Source organism: Perissodus microlepis, chromosome 3 (assembly GCF_051167445.1).
Source record: "Perissodus microlepis isolate ML-2025 ecotype Zambia chromosome 3, ASM5116744v1, whole genome shotgun sequence".
Lineage (NCBI taxonomy): Eukaryota > Metazoa > Chordata > Actinopteri > Cichliformes > Cichlidae > Perissodus > Perissodus microlepis.
Window position 1 is genome coordinate 20,506,377 of NC_140463.1, and position 20,302 is coordinate 20,526,678.

Here is a 20,302-nt window from a genome sequence, read left to right on the forward strand (position 1 = left end):
TAACAGAAACATCTGCCTGTGTGTGTGAAGGGCTGGTTTGGTCTTAAGTCAAATAGCATAAAAATTGTGATCCTCTCATTTTAATGTACAGAGAATTATAGTAAAGAGAGAAATTTAAGACGATGGGAAGGATAAACGGAGGGACCTTCATTAAAGATAGTTGAGTACATTTGAGGTTATGTTGACACTTATATTTGGAACATTGTACTGAGGAAGCATCAAAATACTTCAACTAAAATGCTTGCAGTGAAAACGGCCAGAGCCAACATCAGTTACATTTGTTCTGTCATGACTGTTCATCCAACTTAATTGTCAGTAATCATGTGTTTCCTACATGTATGCTTTGATTGGACGCAGCACCCAGATGTAAATGCATTTAGTCATTTAAGGATATTTTTATGCTAAATAACGTCATCCACAGTTGCTTTACTAGCTTTAATTCGCTCTTAGTTTAAAAGTCTGGTGGACTGGTAATTGTAAAGTGCCTTTCTACTCGAGTTGGGCAGTCACAGTGGTTCCTCCTGCTTTTATTATGGATACTTTGACACACAGAATGGAGGAGCTGGTGATCAAGCCACTGACCTTCCAATTGCTGGATTCTATCCAGATGTTTTCACCCATCACCCTGTGTTAGACTGCAGCCTCTAACAATAATGATTTTTCTTGTTCAGATATCTTTCCAATCTGCTGCAGCCAAAACCTGCAGCATGTTGAGAACTGCTTCATGTGCTGCTCCGCAGAGCTCACATGAAGCAGATGCAGTCCAAGATGGTGGAGTTGGATGATAGACTGACTGGAGAGCAGCACATTTAGTGTTTGGCAAATAAAATAACTTCTGTTTGGTCACGCATGTGTGTACTTGCATGCGTGTGTTTATATCTTCCCTGCCACAAGCAAGATCTAAGTGTGTTAGATTTAATCTGTTACATTTCTTTAAAACTCAATGAATTCCACTCAGTGAGGTATGTGGATTTTAACACGTAGTACAGAGAGCACTGACATTAAGTCTAGAATAATCACAGACCCTGAAATATTTGACACTGTAACAGGCCAGAAACCCTTTGCTCTTCATGCCTTTTTTGTTGCTGTTTCTGTTAGTGAAATATTCACCTTTTGTATGTGAGTGGCCAAGCCAAATGGATAGAGATGTGTTTGATCTGATCAAACTTTAAACAAAGCGAGTCACTTTGCCTATGGCGTTAAGAGGGGGAGAGAGAGCACTGCTCTGAGCAGGGCCATATCAAAATGTAGGCAGGTTGAAAATTAAAAAGAAAGGATACAGCTAGAGGGGATTTAGGCCGTGAGAGGCAGTGAGAACAGGTCAGAAATACAAATCAGGCCAAATGTGATGTGCGAGAGCAGCACTACCCTCTTTGACCCAGGCCCCTTTAAGTGAAGTGTTTAACCTCCAGCTACAGCATCCAGAATACCTCATTCATCCTGTTGGTGGATAATATTTTTATAGAAGCAGAAGGATACTGTTCTATTGCTGTCAAACTGCCTATGAGTGAACCTCTTGAATGCTCCTAGATAATATTGTTCAAAGTCTTACAGGGAGAGCTCTCTGCTGAAATGAATGGATAAATGGTTGCTACCGATGTCTCACTGATGAGGCTCAAATGTTTGATGTGTGGTAGTGTCACCTGCTTAACGTCACTTTTACATGGAAAAATTGAGCCTTTTAACACTGTACTTGCTTTAAATGTAGTATTTTATTTATAAAATAACCTTAACAACTGTTTTGATTATAAAATTGACAATTATCGTTTATAATCATGAATCAAGTAGTCAAGTCTAAATACATTAATATACATGATACTGTGTTGCTACAATAGGAGTAGAGAACTGGAACGATTAGTTTTCCATTGATTTCTTCAGGACTACATAAAATGCTTTCATTGTTATCTTTATATCTGTAATATACTTGAACCTAAGAAAAACAGATGGATTCATAAAGTCGGCTAAAGGAAGAGAATCAAAATGAGTCCAATGGTATTTCTGTTTCATTTTTCTTTTTAACCAGGAGTTATATGAGTTTTTATCCCCCTCTAAACTTCTTGCTGTATTTTTAATGTTTTTCTTCACACTTTAACCATGTGTTTAATGTAATACATATTTGTTAGCAATATATACAGTACAAATATGTTTAACTGAAAGGTAGTGCATCACAATTAACTATAGGATGGATCATGGTTGGTTACATTTGTTTCCTCTCAGTTAAGAAAACCTTTGTTTCATTGAAGACTGTTTTATGATTTTCTGACTGGTCTGACCGTTTTTTAATCTATGCTTAGAGTATTTCCACAGGAGATGCAGTTGGCACACTACCTGTTTAGAGAAACAAACAAAGGTACCAGTACCCATGCTAAACAATGCACTGCTGTTGAAGGGGTCGGTAGCAAAAATGTCTTTTATCCAGCTATAAAGGACACCGTCCATCTATTTTCCTCTGTTCATGTTCAAGTTCATGCACACATCTCAATTTATTTTTGGTTGGTATGGTGCTGTTTACTGAATTGTGGCAGAAATGCAAAAGGACAGTGGGTTTGAGGGAATGTAAATTTGAGAGTGTCAAAGCAAATGCACATACCGGCAAGAGTTCATGGAAAAAGCTGCTAAAGTAATGCCCTTCTCATCCCATATCTTCTGAATGAAGATTCAGAAATTGAAATGACTGATGACACTCATTATGGTATGGCAGTAGTATCTAATTGCAATATTCAAGATGTAGTAGCTTTGTTAAAAGGCTTTGCTGCAGATCAGTAACCCAGAGTGAGTGGAAAACTGTGTCAAATTAACCTTGGTCTTCAGCTCTGTGGAGGGATTTATCACAGAAACGATCTAAATCTCTGTGCTCGTGGACCAACGTCTTCCGCTGAGGCTTATGATGAAAATCAATCAACAGAGGCGGGTTCTCAACGGGGCCGGAGATTTAAAGAAAGCAGTGCTACCACACAACAGCCCTCGAGGAGTACGCACTTATCTTAAATCTTTATTTGTCCAATTCAGAGCTTCTCCCGTGAGCTCGGCCTCTGCTCCGCTTCATATTCCAGAACCAGGGAGCGACTTGACAGGTGTTCCCTCAATGTTCTCCTCTGGTGTCCTCGTCTTACTTGGGATTCAAACTGACAAACAGGTTTTTACAGCCTACAATGAATGTTCCTTTAACACCAAATTCCCCATGCCCCGATACACTGATATTCAGTGCTTTTACAGGAAATTGTCCCCAGAAAAGTGACAGATTGGTGCCACATCGACCAATCTGTCACCGGCAGCACTGATGTGCAGCTCTGCCATTTCACTGATGACTGTACTGAATTTTTAATGGCGGTAACTGCAGGCCTCTGGACATGATTTGGTAATGTCATCCAGTTATTTGTCACTGTGCCATTAAAGTATATAAAATTGTTATTTGATTACTTGTACTCTTTATTATATTGGTTCATCAGTTCTCTTCCGTTGTTAATTATCCAACAGTGTCTCCTGGAAATTGGATTTTTATACAGCAAATTTGTTTTCTTGGTGCAGCATAAACCCTGACTACACTACATTCAGACTGTTACAAATGAATGAAGAGAGATATTTGTGAGCTGTTTGAAAATATACAGTTTTCCACCAAAAACCAAGGTCTACAGTCACATGCAAGATTATAGGTTTGGGCTACAAGTAATATGTAAATAAACATCATCTCAAAGATTTTTTTTCTGCTATCTCTAAGGTCCAAAGACTCTTCCTTTTTAAACCAGACCACAATCTTTAAGGTCATAAAGAAAGCAGGAGTGGGGGAAGTCCAGGCCTCAAGGGTCGTGTCCTGCAGGTTTTAGGTCTCACCAATGTTCCCTCTAATTTTTCACGTGTCTGAGCGAACACACAAACTCCCTGAGCGATCCCTTTGACCACTGTGAGCGACATCAGACGTGTGCACTGTGGTCACGCCGGCATCTTATCCATCCAAGTTACATGGTTTATTAAAAGAATCAAATTACAGCGTTTACATTTATGTTTGACTACTTTTAATTAAGTGCTTTAGCCCACTTACAATGAAAATTAATAAATAAATCTTGTTCATGACCTGTGCAGTATGTTAACACTATTGGAAGTAAAAATAACTTGAACTCCAATTTCGAAAACACAACTTTCTTTCTTTATTATTATTTTTTTTTATAAAGCTCTGACTTGTATAATGAGTATGAGTCTGTGGTCTGGGAGAGAGTCCTGTAACTCTGTCTGCAAAATACAGTATATAATGACCAATGTTGGGAAATTAATTATATAGTTCTTCAAAAAAGTTACTGAGTTTTGGAAACATCAAAGTGTTTTGCAGCTATTTTTTTTTTTTAAACGCAGCCAAGGCGTTTTTAAATAAACATTTCAAACTATTTACAGAACAATCAGCTGTTCTGCATCAAATCTGATGCCACACAAATTATTTGTGCCACTCCAAAAAATAATTTGTCTACTATGAGATAAAGGAGAACAACAGCCTGATACCTGCAGGCCTGACAACAGGAGATGTATCACTCCTGTAACATTCAGCAGTCGCCTCATTGTTCTGACACACACAACAAAACTATTGACTACACTACACACTAACTACACAAGATTTGCACTAAACATCGCAAATCTCTCACATCTCAAAACACCGCCGTCACTCCTAAAACTTCCCCCCGTTTCTTAACAACAAGATGCCACGTTGCCATATCATTTTTTGATTGGTCGACATGGTACTTTTTTGGCCCAATAGGAAAGGTGGGGGGGTGGGGTTTGTTTTTGCTCACAGGCTTTCGAGCCTTTTTCCTTATAAAACGCCGTTTTTAACGTTTCTTCCCGCAGTAAATATAAACAACGATAGTATTCAGGAAGAAAACCAGACATTGCATATTTTTATCACAACTCTGGTTTTACGTGGTCTATCAACACAATTTAAAAACTGGTATAAAGTCCACACTTTTTCCGTCAATTGTCCCGTCTGTCCTGCTCACATCTCCAATGGTTGTACACGTTGTCATTAATGTGGCTTCACTCCACATCAGCCACGCCGCTTTGCTAGCTAAAACACCGGTGTCTGCACATAAGGACGCTGTCATAGCCTGTCAATGACGTTGATTGGCTGCGTATATACGCATCGGCTGAACTATGGGATAAGGTGGCATCGTTCTAATCCCATATGGGAGCAGCCAGTCACTTACTGACTAACACTGCAAAACATGATTTTTGAAGTATTAATTTTAATTTCAATTCAGGTTAGTTTTTTTTTTTTTTTTTTTGTGCGTAGAGACTGTGCCAGCAGTGCGCAATTGCGCACGTGCGCAGCTTAGAGGGAACATTGGGTCTCACCCTGGGTCAACACACATTAGTTCATTAGCAGGCCTCTGGAGAACTGCAATACATGCTGAGGAAGTAATTTAGCCATTTAAATCAGCCGTGTTGGATCAAGGACACATATAAAACCTGCAGGACACCGGCTCTCGAGGCTTGGAGTTCCCCACCCCTGATCTAACATGTACACCCCTTAAAAATGTAGATCATGCTGTAGTTGCTGCAAATACTTGCAATTAGATTTCCCTCAAAATTTATTTTGCTTTTATAAATTATGTAAATCTAATAATGCCATTATCAAATCAATGTCTAGAAATTACACTGATTTAGATTACATCGTCACCATGATGATGTACTTTTGTTTTCTACTCTACAGACATTTATTTTGTTTATAGACAATTTACAGCTCCAGGGGTTCTCAGGGGAAACTCAAGTCTTCCCATCATTTTCTGCACTTACTTTGTTAGTCATGCTTGTCTGTAAAATATGAAACTTAACAGTTTTTTATAACATCTCCAGACTCGCTGCCTTCCAGTTGCTTGTTTTTGTCTTAAGAACAGCAACAGTAATATCATGATTTTAAAAAGGTGTCAAATCCTTGTGTTTGATTTGTAGAAATGTGAGGATATTTGATATTTTTACATCTAAATGAATGAAGTAATGAATGAATGAATTTTAAAACCAAAACAAAAAGTCTATTTTGGGGGGGGATCCTTAATATTTTGTTGTAAGAGGAAATAATACAATTTTCATATAGAAATTTTGTCAAAGTTTTAATTGCCTGATCTTCCCCAACACCCGAGAACCCCTGTTGGGTCCAGAAAACTTTTACGTTTCAGAGTTTTTATTTTTAATTATTTGAATTTATGCAAATTAGGCATGTTTTAATTTGAGTGTAAACTCAACACACACAGATTCAGCCTATGATGAAGTATGAAGAAGAAGCTGCATTATTCCCACATCATGATGATCAAATCATCTATCGATTCGTTTTCAAGATTGAAATCGATCGGTTGAAAGAATCTGCTTTTTTTTTTTTTTTCTTTTTTTTTGTCCCCCTCATGCAGTTAAAAGTATTGTGTGTATACTGGGCTGAAAAACAGCAGCAAGTCATCCCGTTTTAAGGAGGATGGAGCTGGTGTGTTTCAGCATTACAGCTTGATAAATGACTGCAGCTATCAATCAATTATTATAATTGTGATAATTTGTTTTCTGTAGATTGACTAATGATTTCAGCTCACAGGTGCACCTGTGGCTCAGGAAGCGGAGTGGGTCGTCTGCTGATCACAAGGCTGGTGGTTCAATTTCTGGCTCCTCCGCATGCTGAAGTGTCCTTAAGCAAGAAGGTGTAAAACAAATTTCCTCATGCATACATATCCTGTGTGTATATTGCAATCAATATGCTATTGACTGCAATATACACATTTCCAGGAAATGACTTGCATAGCCTAGATCTAAAGAAGACAGAGGAGAGAAAAATAATGTTTTTTGTTTGTTTGTTATGTTGTTATTTTTTTAATTTTTTTTTTACTTGGTTTGTGTTACACTGTTTCTCTCATAGTTTCCCATTTCTGAAAACCCCAAACCACCCATCCAACCACCTTCCAAAAGTGCAGTCAGCCTAGGGGAGAAGTGCATCTTAAAGATCACCTTAAGGAGAATAAGTGTGAATATGTTACTGGGGAAGATGCACAGTATGAAGCTACAGAGAAACGTGTGCACTAGCTTGTGGGTGCAGGGTTACTGAAACATTGGGAGTCTACAGCTGCAGCAGCGAAAGCCGTCTTTAGTGCAGAGGGTCTCCGTGCCACTCTGTCTCACCACTTTTATCCGCTTGGCTGTCACATTGTCTCTTCTACTTCTCGCCCATCTTCTCACCTCTGCTGTGTGTGTGTGTGTGTGTGTGTGTGTGTGTGTGTGTGTGTTTGTGCCAACATGGCCTGTCTCATCATTTCCCATCTCTCTGGCTGTATATATCTGTCATCCCCCTCCTTTCCTCCTCCTGCTGCCTTCTCTGCTCGCTCACTCACTCGCTCTTATCCCGGCCATCCACAGGCTGCAGATAGGATTAAAAATTAACACCCTCGGTGTGTGTACATATGTGTGTTTGAAACCGAGAATGAAAATGGGAGAGCAGCTAAGGGATGGGTTACTGAAATCATTGTCATACACCACATTTATGGTTTGCAGTATTTGCCACCTCATTTTGGTGGCACTGCATGTTCACCTTTTCCTTTTTGCTGTTTATTTCACCTCCCATTATGAACACGCCTCCTCGTTGGTTCACGAACTCGCATCCAGCAATTTTGGCATCTCTGGAGATTTTGTGACTTTCCACTGTGGAAATGTCACTTCTAATAAATGTGTAAACACTGATAGGTCACTCATGTTTAAAGAGCAGAGTTTCAAGCTCTTAATATTTCTGTCTTCTTCTCAGTGACCTATTTAAATATATTTTTACACATTTTCTTTGCACTCTGAAGCTGACATGAGACATTTAATGCATTATTGAGCGGCAGAAATGGATAATTTATCAGCTCTCTTGATAACTGATTTGTTGTTCTAGCCATTTTAAACTAACTAGTCAATTAGTTCCTTATTTTTCTATTGGGACGATTTGTGATGTTACATAACAGTAAACCATTAAACCAGAGCAAATAGCATCTATCTGTCTGTGTAATCTGACATCTCATCAATTCTTTTGATTGCATTGTCAGACAAAGGCATTGTTGATGGCACGTTTATGCCATTTGGACCTAGTGTTCCGTCGCTTTGCTAGCATACAGCTCCAAACAGCTCCGTTGCCTTGATCAGACGCCTTTTCACAGTAAAATAGTCTTGGTTCAAATCCAATGCTTTTCTAAGTAGTAGTTTCTCTTTCTAAAGGGATGTTTGGTTTCAAGGTGCCTCTTTAGCTTGCTTGACACCATGCTAGCATTAGCCAGCTTCTCCTGACATACAGCTCTCTCGGGCTGAGGGCTGTTGACATCCCTGGTCCAGCGGAAGCTGTAAAAGCCATTGGCTTTTGCAATAATGTCAAGAGTCAGTTTTTCTCTTTACTTTAACCGGTGTATCTTTGCACTTGGGGGTGGTTGTGATTTGTTTTGCATGTAAAAGTGATCCATTTTCTCCCTTACAACTATCCTCCTTGCTTTCAATTAAGGCGATTGATGCGTCAAGCTCTCTTAATTCTTTACTTTTTTAGAAATTTTAGATTTTAGAAATCTTTTTTTTTCTGGAAACTAGGAAAACAAGGCAAGCCTGAGAAATAGCTTGAAAGCTCGACTATAAGCAGTAATAAGATTATCTGTAAACTGATCAGGGGAAATAGATGTAATTATACTGGTTAGAGGATTCAACTGATTGGATGGTGTATTGTCAGAAACCAGGTGGAAACCATTTCCCTGTATCGGCTTTCGCAGGATATGTGAGGCACTTTTAAAACGACGTTTTTGCTGCAGTGGTTGTAAACAGAATTCATTAGTGAAGTTCCTGAACACTATCTGAAGAAACATCTGCTAAAACTCGTTTAGTGCAGTGTTATGCCTTTTGGTCAGAAGTCAATAGTTAATGCATAGTCTGATTAAGTTACATAAGCAAAGTGATAAATAAGTTCAAAGTTAAGAAATATTATAAGTGATTCATGCTAAAAACAGTTAAAATGTCTGGGTTCGAAATTTGCTCAGAGTGAATCATCGTTGTCACAAGTGATCTTTGTATTGTATGTGCGGAAACGGGAGCGAGGGAGCGCTCTGATCATTCGCATATCTTTGACGTGTTTTCTCCGTTAATGCCGTGAAAAGTGCTTCGGCAGTATTAAAAGAGTGAACGAGTTCATGTACACGCTAAGAGTGCCCTACACGCTTGTACCTTGGGAAACGTTCGTCTTTGTGAGTATTAATATGTTCAGAGATAACTTTTATATGTGTTTACCTGGAGTGAACTGCGATGCTAATGTAACGCACGTGTTAAGCTAGGCTAAGTTTGTCATTAAGATGTGTATTAGCTAGCAATTTATTTTCATTTTCTGTATATTTCAGTTACAAATAAGAAATAGCAAGGAGAAGCCTTGAGAGAGGATAAGGCTTCAAAGGATCTTCATTAAAAGCAATAAAAGCAAGCCTTGTGTGGAAGATCTCCTCTATTTTGTTCGCTAGCTGTCTAGCTTCACATGGTCACGTGTCGTGAGGGCAGCATAGTAAAAAGATGCCTACTCAACGGGTTCAAGCATACAGAGCTACTTTTAGCAACATGAGTCTACGCTCAGGAAGAAATTACCTAAAAGACTACGCTGCTGAAGAGCTAGACGAAGCAGCCGGTGGTGAACAGCAACCAGACGTCGCCACTCAACCAGCTACAATGCAGCAACAGTCTCAGCCATTCGACACCAAGTCGCAGAAATCCAGAACATCGACAAGGCGGTCTCAACGGACATCCTCATCAACAGCTTCTGCAGCTGCAAGGACCTACGCCAAAGCTCAAGCAGCACGAGCTCAACTGGCCTTCGCTGAAAAGGAAGCTAATGCAATGAAACAGAGAGCTGAACTGGATGCTCATCTACATGTCCTCCAGTGCCAAAAAGCAATAGCCGCAGCTGAAGCAGAGGCCTCAGCCTATGAAGAAGCAGAGATTCAGAGCGGGGAGCTCTACGGAGAACTTTGTGAGGAAGCTGAGCCCATCAGTACAGTGCACCGCACTAACGAATATGTTCAACAACAATGTGAGTTACTCTTCCCAGACACTCCACACGACCCAGCACAGCCTCCGAAAGGAAATTGCAATGAAGTAGATGTACAAGACAGTACACAAATAACTAATCCTTTTATAACCAACACTCAGACGAAACCACCACCTGTAAATAGAGAAAGGAAACAGGAGCAAACAGTGAACACATGTGTAGTCGACACGTACTGGTCCAACTCCACAAAGCACACCCCCAACCTTAACAACTGCATACCTGAATCAAGTGAAATGCAACGGTTTGCAAAATACCTAATTCGCAAAGAACTAGTTAGCACAGGTCTTTTGCAATTTGATGACAAACCTGAAAACTATTGGGCATGGAAAACCTCATTCATCAGCGCAACCAAAGACCTAAATTTGTCTCTAAGAGAGGAATTAGACTTGCTAACAAAATGGTTGGGTCCAACATCATCCGAACAGGCTAAGCGCATTCGTGCTGTACACACCCTCAATCCTGCTGCAGGTGCGAAGATGGTCTGGTAACGCCTTGAAGAGTGCTACGGCTCACCTGAGGCTATTGAGGACGCACTCTTGAAAAAGGTAGAGGACTTTCCTAAACTAACAAATAAAGACAACGTTAAGCTGCAGGAACTTAGTGACATCTTATTGGAGCTACAGTGTGCTAAACAAGATGGTGCACTCCCAGGACTTGCTTACCTGGACACAGCTAGAGGAGTCAGGCAAATAGTGGAAAAACTTCCCTTCAACCTACAGGAAAAGTGGACAACTGTAGGAACACAGTACAAGGAGACTCATAGTGTGTCATTTCCTCCTTTCTCAGTTTTCACACAATTTGTCCAGCGGCAAGCGAAAATGAGGAATGACCCAAGCTTTGCTATGTCCAAGGCCAACACCCATGTCCCTTCTCCCACAGAAAAACTGAGGTCATATAGTCGCAAACCTACTGTGTCAGCACACAAAATGGACATTACGGCAGAGCCGGACCAGAATAATCTCAGTCCAAAGAAAATGGAGGAACCGGATCGCCAGTGCCCAATCCACAAAAAACCTCACCCACTCAAAAAGTGTAAGATTTTTAGAGACAAAACTATTGAAGAAAGACAAGCTTATCTCAAAGAGCATCACATCTGCTACAGATGCTGTGGGTCTGTCCAACACATTGCAAAAAACTGTAAAGCAGTGGTAAAGTGTATTGAGTGTGACAGCCTTAAACACTTATCTGCAATGCATCATGGTCCTACTCCTGCCCGTAAGAGTACTACACCAGGAAACAACGACAATGAAGAGCAAACTGAGAGCTCACCTTCAGTCAAGTCGAAGTGCATAGAGGTATGTGGCCAAGGTGATAGCCCACGTTCATGTTCTAAGATCAGTTTAGTCAAAGTGTATCCCGCAGGCCGAAAAGAGAGAGCTATAAAAATGTATGCAGTAATAGATGATCAGTCCAACAGGTCACTGGTTAAGTCAGAGTTTTTCAGCCTTTTCAAAATCAATGCCAAACCCACTCCATACACCTTAAAGACTTGCTCTGGCAGAGAACAAACCTCAGGTAGGAGAGCTGTAAACTTCTTCCTCGAGTCCTTGGATGGAGAAGTCAACATCCAGCTACCCCCTTTAATTGAATGTGACTCTGTTCCAGACAATAGATCTGAAATACCCTCTCCAGAGATTGCCCAACATCACTCACATCTTCTTCTAGTCGCAGATAACATCCCACCTGTCGATCACCACGCCCCAATCCTTTTGCTCCTAGGAATGAATGAATGACAGCTTTATTTGTCGCAAGCAGGTTGCCCTGCAGCGAGATGGTAACCCCCCCCCGACCTTACACACATAACACAGACATCACATGGGATTACAAGTCGGAGATCGGTAGCGTTACAAGAAAAACACTGAAATTGTATTTGTTTTAAATGTTATATACCTATGTGGTATGTGACTTTTGTTGCCATGATGCCAGGTCTCTCTTGGAAATGAGATTTTTAATCTCAATGAGATTTTTTACCTGGATAAATAAAGGATTAATAATAAAAAATGTACACAACATCGGGAAGGTACAAGAGGAAAAAAAGAGACCTCCACTCATGCTGTGCTTCCATGGTAGGACAGCACGAGAACAGGAAACAAAAAAACTCCTCTGCACAAAAAAGCACATAAATGTCCACAGCACAACATTATGGAAGACATGACAAGCCACAGGGATGGGTAGGGGATGAGGAGTAACCCCAGGCAACACAGCAGCCATCCTGCGACGGCGCCGTCATCTCTTCGACAGCACGGGCCCGGACCCGCCTCGTGTTCCCAGGGGGCAACAAGCATCGAAGGCGTTGGAAAGGGAGGGGGGGATGAGTGAGTGCTTATCAGTGTAAGTGTATGTGTGTGCGTGTCCATAGTTCAGCTGAGACAGTGTCCTTCGGCCTATCAGGCTAAGAAAACAGTCCTCCAGCCAATCCAGGTGACCTTGCATGGGACGGGAAGAATAGCCGTAACACAGTCGTTATCAGGGAGTGATTGTTCGGCTCCAGCCTTGGGCCTGCAGCTGGCGCCGTGATGGGGGTCCGCAATGTTGATGTTGATTTTGTAAATTTCCATGCGAGCAGCCCAGGAGAATTTTCAGGCTGCCCTAACACTCCGACACTGGTCTCTCGATCTCCCGTTGGAGAGTCGCGAGCCTCCCCATGATGGTATCAAACTTCTGTTCCATGGTGTTGTCATTCTTTTGATTCTGAGACCTCACAACTGCAGTGATCCGTTCCGCGATGACTTCCAACTGTCGCTCAAGGGTCTCATTTTGAGCAGGCCTCTCTCTGATGTATCCCCCCATACGCTCAATGTTGTTGCTTTGAGCCTTCACAGCCGATGCAAGCGTCTCCAAGGTGTTGACCATATTACGTTCGGTGTGAGAGGTCGCGCCTCGTCCCATCGCTTCGAATCCAGCGGGCAGCCTTGGGGGGGTTTGAACAGCCGGTTCCGCTCTCTTATTTCTCCGATAAACCAGGGCTAAGCCAACTCCGATCAGCAAGAACCCTGTTATCACGGTTCCGAATAGATAGATATCTTCAGCGTCCTCGATCGACAGTCCCGCCAGGCACATGACCCTCCAGTTCTGCCACCCGTCCATCGTGTATCCGGCAGGGAAAGTCCCTCCAGGGCACTCAGGCTCTCCCGAGCCCAGACTTCTCGTTGAGAAAAGGGTGTCAATAGCATTCAGAGACCAGTTGATCAAATCCATAATTCTCTTTTAGGTTTTAGAGAACGACAGTGAGAGGCTATTCCAGGGAAAGTAATGCACACGAGACAAGACAAGGACACAGAAGCTAAGCAGGAAAGATAAGAGTGAGGAGGAGAGGAGAAAGTGCGACCGCCTTCGCTGAGAGCCAAGTAGAAGTCAGAAGGGATGTCATCAGGGTCCATAAGGTACGTGAGCAAATCAACGGACCCAATGATGCACCATACGCCCAAAGGCTAGACCTGGGTTGGGTTATTGTGGGGGAGGTGTGTCTAGGAAAAGCACACAGTCAGTCAGAGGTCAATGTCTACAAAACACACACCTTAGATATTGGACGTGCATCCTATTTTGAGCCTTGCCCAAACACAATTCACGTTAAAGAGAATTATGGGGTCACTATGAATGCTGCCTGCGTCACAGACGATTTGGGACACTCTGTGTTTGTTAGATCTGAGGGTGATAACAAACAAGCCATGTCTATCGACGACCAAGCATTCCTGACAATAATGGACAATGAAGTTTATCAAAACCAAGAGAACCGTTGGGTTGCACCTTTACCCTTTCACTCACCGAGAAGAAGGCTCCCAGACAACGGAGAACAAGCCCTAAAACGCCTCTGCTCTCTCCGAAAGACTTTGGAAAAGAGACCAGAAATGAAAGATCACTACATCCAATCCATGCAGAAAACGTTGGATAATAATCATGCTGACCAAGCCACTTGGTTCATTCCAGCAGCAGACCTGCAGAACAGTACCTGGTTCTCAGGTCCACCCTTTCTGTACTCTGACACACATACAGAACCACACACTGGTCCTTTCACGCTCATCGAACCTGAAAAATACAGAGAGATACGTCCGGACATAAAAGTAATGAAAACTACTGTAGCAGAGCCACAGTTAGGTTCTGACCGTTTCAAAAAGTACTCAAACTGGATCACACTTTGCAGAGTCATAGCCAGACTCATTCATGTAGTTACATCCTTTGCACAAAAGACAAGTGAACGAAGGGGATGGAAAAGTTTCAGTGAGACACCGAACGTCCAAGAACTCACCCGAGCCAAAGTAGTTATCAATCAAGCTGTCCAACAAGAAGCTTACAAAGGGACGCTTGAAAACATCAAAGAAGGAGATGTGGTCCAGCTAAAGGACTCCCAAGCCAGCAGGAATGAATGGCCCATGGGACTAATAGTAAAAACATTCCCCAGCAGCGACAAGAAGGTCCGAAAAGTGGAAGTGCGGACAGTAAAAGATGGGACTGTTAAGGTGTTTCTCAGACCAGTTTCAGAGATTGTTGTTTTGCTTGCAGATACTGAATGAATATTCTTCAATGCTAAATGATGTTTGAATATGTTGTATTGATGTTTATTGTGATATAATGCGTGTATATCAAGCGGGGAGTGTTATGCCTTTTGGTCAGAAGTCAATAGTTAATGCATAGTCTGATTAAGTTACATAAGCAAAGTGATAAATAAGTTCAAAGTTAAGAAATATTATAAGTGATTCATGCTAAAAACAGTTAAAATGTCTGGGTTCGAAATTTGCTCAGAGTGAATCATCGTTGTCACAAGTGATCTTTGTATTGTATGTGCGGAAACGGGAGCGAGGGAGCGCTCTGATCATTCGCATATCTTTGACGTGTTTTCTCCGTTAATGCCGTGAAAAGTGCTTCGGCAGTATTAAAAGAGTGAACGAGTTCATGTACACGCTAAGAGTGCCCTACACGCTTGTACCTTGGGAAACGTTCGTCTTTGTGAGTATTAATATGTTCAGAGATAACTTTTATATGTGTTTACCTGGAGTGAACTGCGATGCTAATGTAACGCACGTGTTAAGCTAGGCTAAGTTTGTCATTAAGATGTGTATTAGCTAGCAATTTATTTTCATTTTCTGTATATTTCAGTTACAAATAAGAAATAGCAAGGAGAAGCCTTGAGAGAGGATAAGGCTTCAAAGGATCTTCATTAAAAGCAATAAAAGCAAGCCTTGTGTGGAAGATCTCCTCTATTTTGTTCACTAGCTGTCTAGCTTCACATGGTCACGTGTTGTGAGGGCAGCATATGCAGTACTGTCAGTAGTACTGTAGCTATATCATAATGAGGAGTAATCATTTGTTGGAGTTAAGCCAGTAATAAAAAAAAAGAAAGAAAAGTGCCTTAAGTCTGCATTCTTTATAATAGCCAGCAGGGAGTTTAAGAGACATTTGTTGTATAGAAGTCTATTTTTAAGTGTCAAATTCTGCATCATGATTATTTTTTTTAACTATGATCTTGTTAAAATCAAAAAATGTGGAAAATATATGTGACTGACAAGTTTCTTGTCTGGGGGAGTTGTCACCGCATGTATTAATTCCAGTTTTGAAACATGGCAACAACAAGCCTCAGCTCAATGCACCAAAAACGTAACTAGCTTAAGCATTGGTCAACATGAAGGTGAATACATCCATATTTTATATGTACCTTCTCGATAGACTTATATTTAGGACCTTGCCAACACATCTTTTACTCCTTTGCATTTAATTGTTGTTGACACTTTGTTTTGTTTCTTGATTTGTTGTTCCTGTTAGTTGTAGAGCATTATAAATTCACTTGACTTACATGTTCATTTGACTCACATGTGTGTGCATATATACATGGCACAATTTTCTGTATTTTTTGGTAATGCAAAAACTTTATGAAATCAAGAAACAAAAGACCGGAAAAATGAAATGGCAAAAAGTCCTAAAAGGGTAATATATGTTTTGATATAATTTGTGATCATAATAGGACACCTAAATAATATATTTGTTCAATAATTAATAAATGTTATTATTAAACAGATTTTAGAGGTTTTACTATTTCTGTTAAGTTCATCATATAACATGCACAGCGGCTGCAGAATTTTTTGAAGCTATAACTTTGTGTGTGCTATCAGTTGAATACAGAGCTACATAAAACTAGCCTGTGTTCTAAAATTGTATACATTCATAACGGAATGAAACGATGTGTTACATATTTAATCACATCCACCAGTGAAAGAAAGAAATCCTGGCCGCACAGCTACACGCTGGCTGTTTAGCCATGGTTGCCACGAACCGGAGGTGACTTTAGTTGTGTAGCTGTCAGTCAACTTTATTCTTTCTCTGCTCCACCTACATCCTATATCTTTATGGTCTCTGACAGGCAACAACCTCACTTTCACCTTGCTGCGTTCACCAGCCATCCCCTTAGATGTCTCACTCAGACAAAAGAATTTGTGATTGAAGTGCTTAGCATCAGGCCCTGTTGGCTAGATAGAGTGTGAAAGAGGACCAGATTCTTGCTGTCTGAGGGTTTTTCCACAGCTTCAGAGGGAACATCAGCACAGCAGGGATCCTGGCAGGCAAACGGGGTGATAACACAGCTGCTGTAACAGAGAGCCTCCGCTTTACATTTGAGTCATTTAGCTAACAGACTAATTTCCACAGACATACAGTGAGCGAGACCTGATTAAGGACATTCACCAGCAATTTTGGTTTTTATTAAAATGAACTTCATGGCCTGAAGACCACCTTTCATAAACAGCTTTTTATTATAAGGAATGAGTACTTACAGGACATGGATCAGTAGATTAAATTTGACAAAACGTTGGACCATAGAAGCTGTTTTACATGCAAGGTTTCTGCTGTTGGAGGTTTGCGTTACGGTGATCATTACATGCTCCATTTTTAGGACTTTACCACACAGCGTTTCCTGGTGTGTGATGCAGTGATATGCTGTTAACTCACTGGTACATTTCTCCTCCTGCATCTTTATTCGCATCCTGCTGACTAGTCCGCTTTTTTCACCGCACAACACCGGCGCTCCATCTGTTGTAAGTCCAACAAGTTTGTCCCAGGGCAGTTTCATGTCAATTACACTTTGACATACGTTTTAAAAAATGTCTTTTCCTGTCGTTGTCCCGTGCATCGATTTAATGTTCAATATTTACACTCCACGGATGAAGATGGCCAGCTGTGCAATGTCCATTATGTCTGTACTTTCATCCACAGCAAGAGAGTATGCGATAAAGTTTTTGCTTCTTTCACACAACTGTGTTCTTAAATCAGTGGCCATCTCACAAACCCGATCAGCAATCGTATTTCTGCTCAGGCTCACATTTGCCAAAATCTGCGTTTTGTCTGGACACAAGACGTCGCACAGCTTCATCATGCAGCTCTTCAGAGTGCAGGGCTGATTTGGCTGTCTCCTCAGCTACAATAAAACTTGCTTTCACAACAGCTTCACTTTGTGATTTTGCTCTGGTGAAAAATGTCTGCTGAAATGTCAGATTCTTCTTTAGCTCTTCTATTTTCTTTAGTTTCTTCTCTGCATTTAGGTTTTTCAGCTTACCAGCAATGTCTGTAAACATATATTCAGTCACCCACTGGCGCTGAAAGGCTCTGCTTTCAGAATCAACTTTTCTCTCCACCATTGTGAGCGGCTAGCTTTGCAATAACAGAAGTTTAACTTGATTGACGCGGGAATGTTCCCAGTTAGCCTAGCGTTCAGCAAGGAGGCTGCAGTGCTGCATTATGGGATCTGTAGTTTGTATATTATTAGCGCCTCATATCGCCGGTCCATGCATAACAATAATAATAACATCTATATAAAATGATCTCACGGGCCGGCTATAAATGTACGCCGGGCCGGATGTGGCCTTGACTTTGACACATGTGGCATACACTCTACCGATCATCTTGTGGTGAAATCTTATTTTGTCTTTCTAAAGAACATTGCCACTTTCAGCCACTCATGTAGACTTAAAACATTTTAAATGTTAATTCAGTAATTGCCAAACTTCTAGTTTTTGGCCCTAGCTTGTGCTGAAATGACTCTCCTCTTTATTGATTGTTTTGTATTTTATTTGAGTACTTTGTACTCTACTCCCTTTTCCTGAACCCTATTACTGTTGCTCCCACAACTACCCACTTATTCTTCAGGGATCAATAAGGTTCCATGTGATCTAATTAGAAGAGATGCTGCTCTGTTTAGGACGCCAAGTTTCACCACTCAGCAGCTGAGGAGAACACCAGATGTTTATCTAAAAAGGTTCAAAATTGCATATTGAATGTGGATATAATAATAATCTTAATGTGACACAGCTCTTTGGTGTCAAGAAAGTATATTTTCTACATAAATAAACCTACCTGAGTTCTTCAGGTTCATGAATGCACAGACATCTGGCACATTTTCCCTTCCACACTGTCACTCTGTAACAGTTATGACTCTCAGATATGAAACTTTGACTGTCAATCTATTGTAACATACTGTTCTGTTTCAAAAACTCTTATGTGCAACAAGTTAAGCTCATCTTAGCACAGCCAACAACTACAAACTACAAATTATATGAAAAGCCCTTTGAGTGTTCAGTAAGAGCAGAGCAATGCTGTCTATTTACCATTTCCTCCTGCTGTCTGAAAAGACCCATTCCTGATGTCAATCATAGGAATGTTTGCAGTTTAAAAGACAAAGTGTGGAGGTAAGCATCAACGACACAGAGCTCTCAGTTCTCACTCCTTTATTCGTCTCCAACATCAACTGAGCATATCGCGCCACAAAACACAGGAACACACTTCCTATACACTGGGTGTGAGTGGAGCCCTCTAGTGGTCCACCACACATGCCCCCCCCCCCCCCCGAACACCCAGCAGAACTAGTCCAGGACCCGGGGCTTAAGCAAACGGCCGGAACGGCTGAACCGGGGGGGTGGGGAACTGACAGAGGGCAACCCAGCCCGGGAGCGAGGCTGGCACTGGCGGTCAGAAAAAGCTGCAGACGACTCGGACTCCGTTGATTTTGGGTCGCTCCTGGGGGAAAAAACAGAATCCATCAGCCCGGTGGCAGGTGGGCGGCCGCGGCGAGGGGACTGGGCCGGGACCACCTGATCCTCCTGCATAACATGTGCAGGCTTAAGTCTGTCAACAGAGACAACCTCCTGCCGACCGCCAAAGTCCAAAATGAAATGTTTGTCGCCTGGTTTAAGAACCCTGTATGGCCCGTCATATGGTGGACGCAGCGGAGTCCTATGGGCTCGTGCCTGACGAAAACAAACGAGCAGAGTCCAACGAACTCGGAACAAAAGTGTCAGGCAGGCAGTGGTGCACAGGACCAGGAACAGGAAAGGAGTCTCTTGGGGGGCGAAAAGGCAACAAAGAGGTATCGAAACATGGGGGAGGGCTCTCAGGTAAGAATTCCCCGGGGACCCGGAGAGGCTGGCCGAGGACCAGTTCAGCCGGGGAAACCCCGAGGTCTACTTTAACCGCGCTACGCAATCCCAGCAAAACCCACGGAAGACGGTCGACCCAGTCGCCACTTGTTAAGGAAGCCCGGAGCGCGGCCTTAAGTGACCGGTGAAACCGTTCGCACATCCCATTAGCTTGCAGGTGGTATGCTGTGGTGCGGTGGACCTTGACCCCCAGGCCGTCAGCCATAGCAGACCAAAGCTCAGAAACAAACTGGGGGCCCCTGTCCGAGGTAATGTCAGCAGGGGGACCGAAACGTGAAACCCACGTTGACAAAAATGCCCTGGCCACCGTCACCGCTGTCGTGGATGCCAGGGGTACCGCCTCCGGCCACCTGGTCGTGCGGTCCACCACAGTCAAAAGGTGCGTGAAACCCTGTGACTGCGGCAAGGGACCAACCAGGTCCACATGAACGTGATCGAAACGCCTACCCGGGACACGGAAAGGTTCAAGGGGTGCCTGTGTGTGCCGGTGGATTTTCGAGCGTTGGCATGGGATACAAACCGCCGCCCATTCTTTCACCGCCCTGCGAATGCCCGGCCAAACAAACCTGGCGCTGACCAGCTTGACCGAGGCCTGGACGCCGGGATGAGAGAGGGCATGCACCGAGTCAAAAACACGACGACGGCACAAAAGGGGAACCACCGGGCGGGGGCGGCCGGTAGAAACATCGCAAAGAAGGTGCGGACCGCCGTCCCACACCGGGTGTCCTCCAGCACGAGGCCCGTTTTTGTTGACCGAAGGGCAAGGACATCCGGGTCAGCACGTTGCTCGGCGGCCATGGCAGCGTAGTCGACGCCGACATACACCGGA

The 20,302-nt window shown here is 42.4% G+C and overlaps 2 protein-coding genes across 2 annotated transcripts in view; one reads left to right on the forward strand and one right to left on the reverse strand.

The window, feature by feature from the left end:
• trpc5a (transient receptor potential cation channel, subfamily C, member 5a) overlaps nucleotides 1-20,302 on the forward strand; it is a 211,572-nt gene that overhangs the window by 22,344 nt on the left and 168,926 nt on the right. The gene's annotated exons all lie outside the window — the stretch shown is intronic.
• Nucleotides 12,271-13,374, reverse strand: LOC146390477 (uncharacterized). The gene has a single exon (XM_084923522.1). It carries the CDS (start codon nucleotides 13,253-13,255, stop codon nucleotides 12,647-12,649), a length of 609 nt encoding a protein of 202 aa, XP_084779648.1. The 5' UTR covers nucleotides 13,256-13,374; the 3' UTR covers nucleotides 12,271-12,646.

What these genes read in the sequence shown, in the direction of transcription:
- LOC146390477 (XM_084923522.1), bottom strand. Translation starts at nt 13,255, where the DNA reads ATGGATTTGATCAACTGGTCTCTGAATGCTATTGACACCCTTTTCTCA.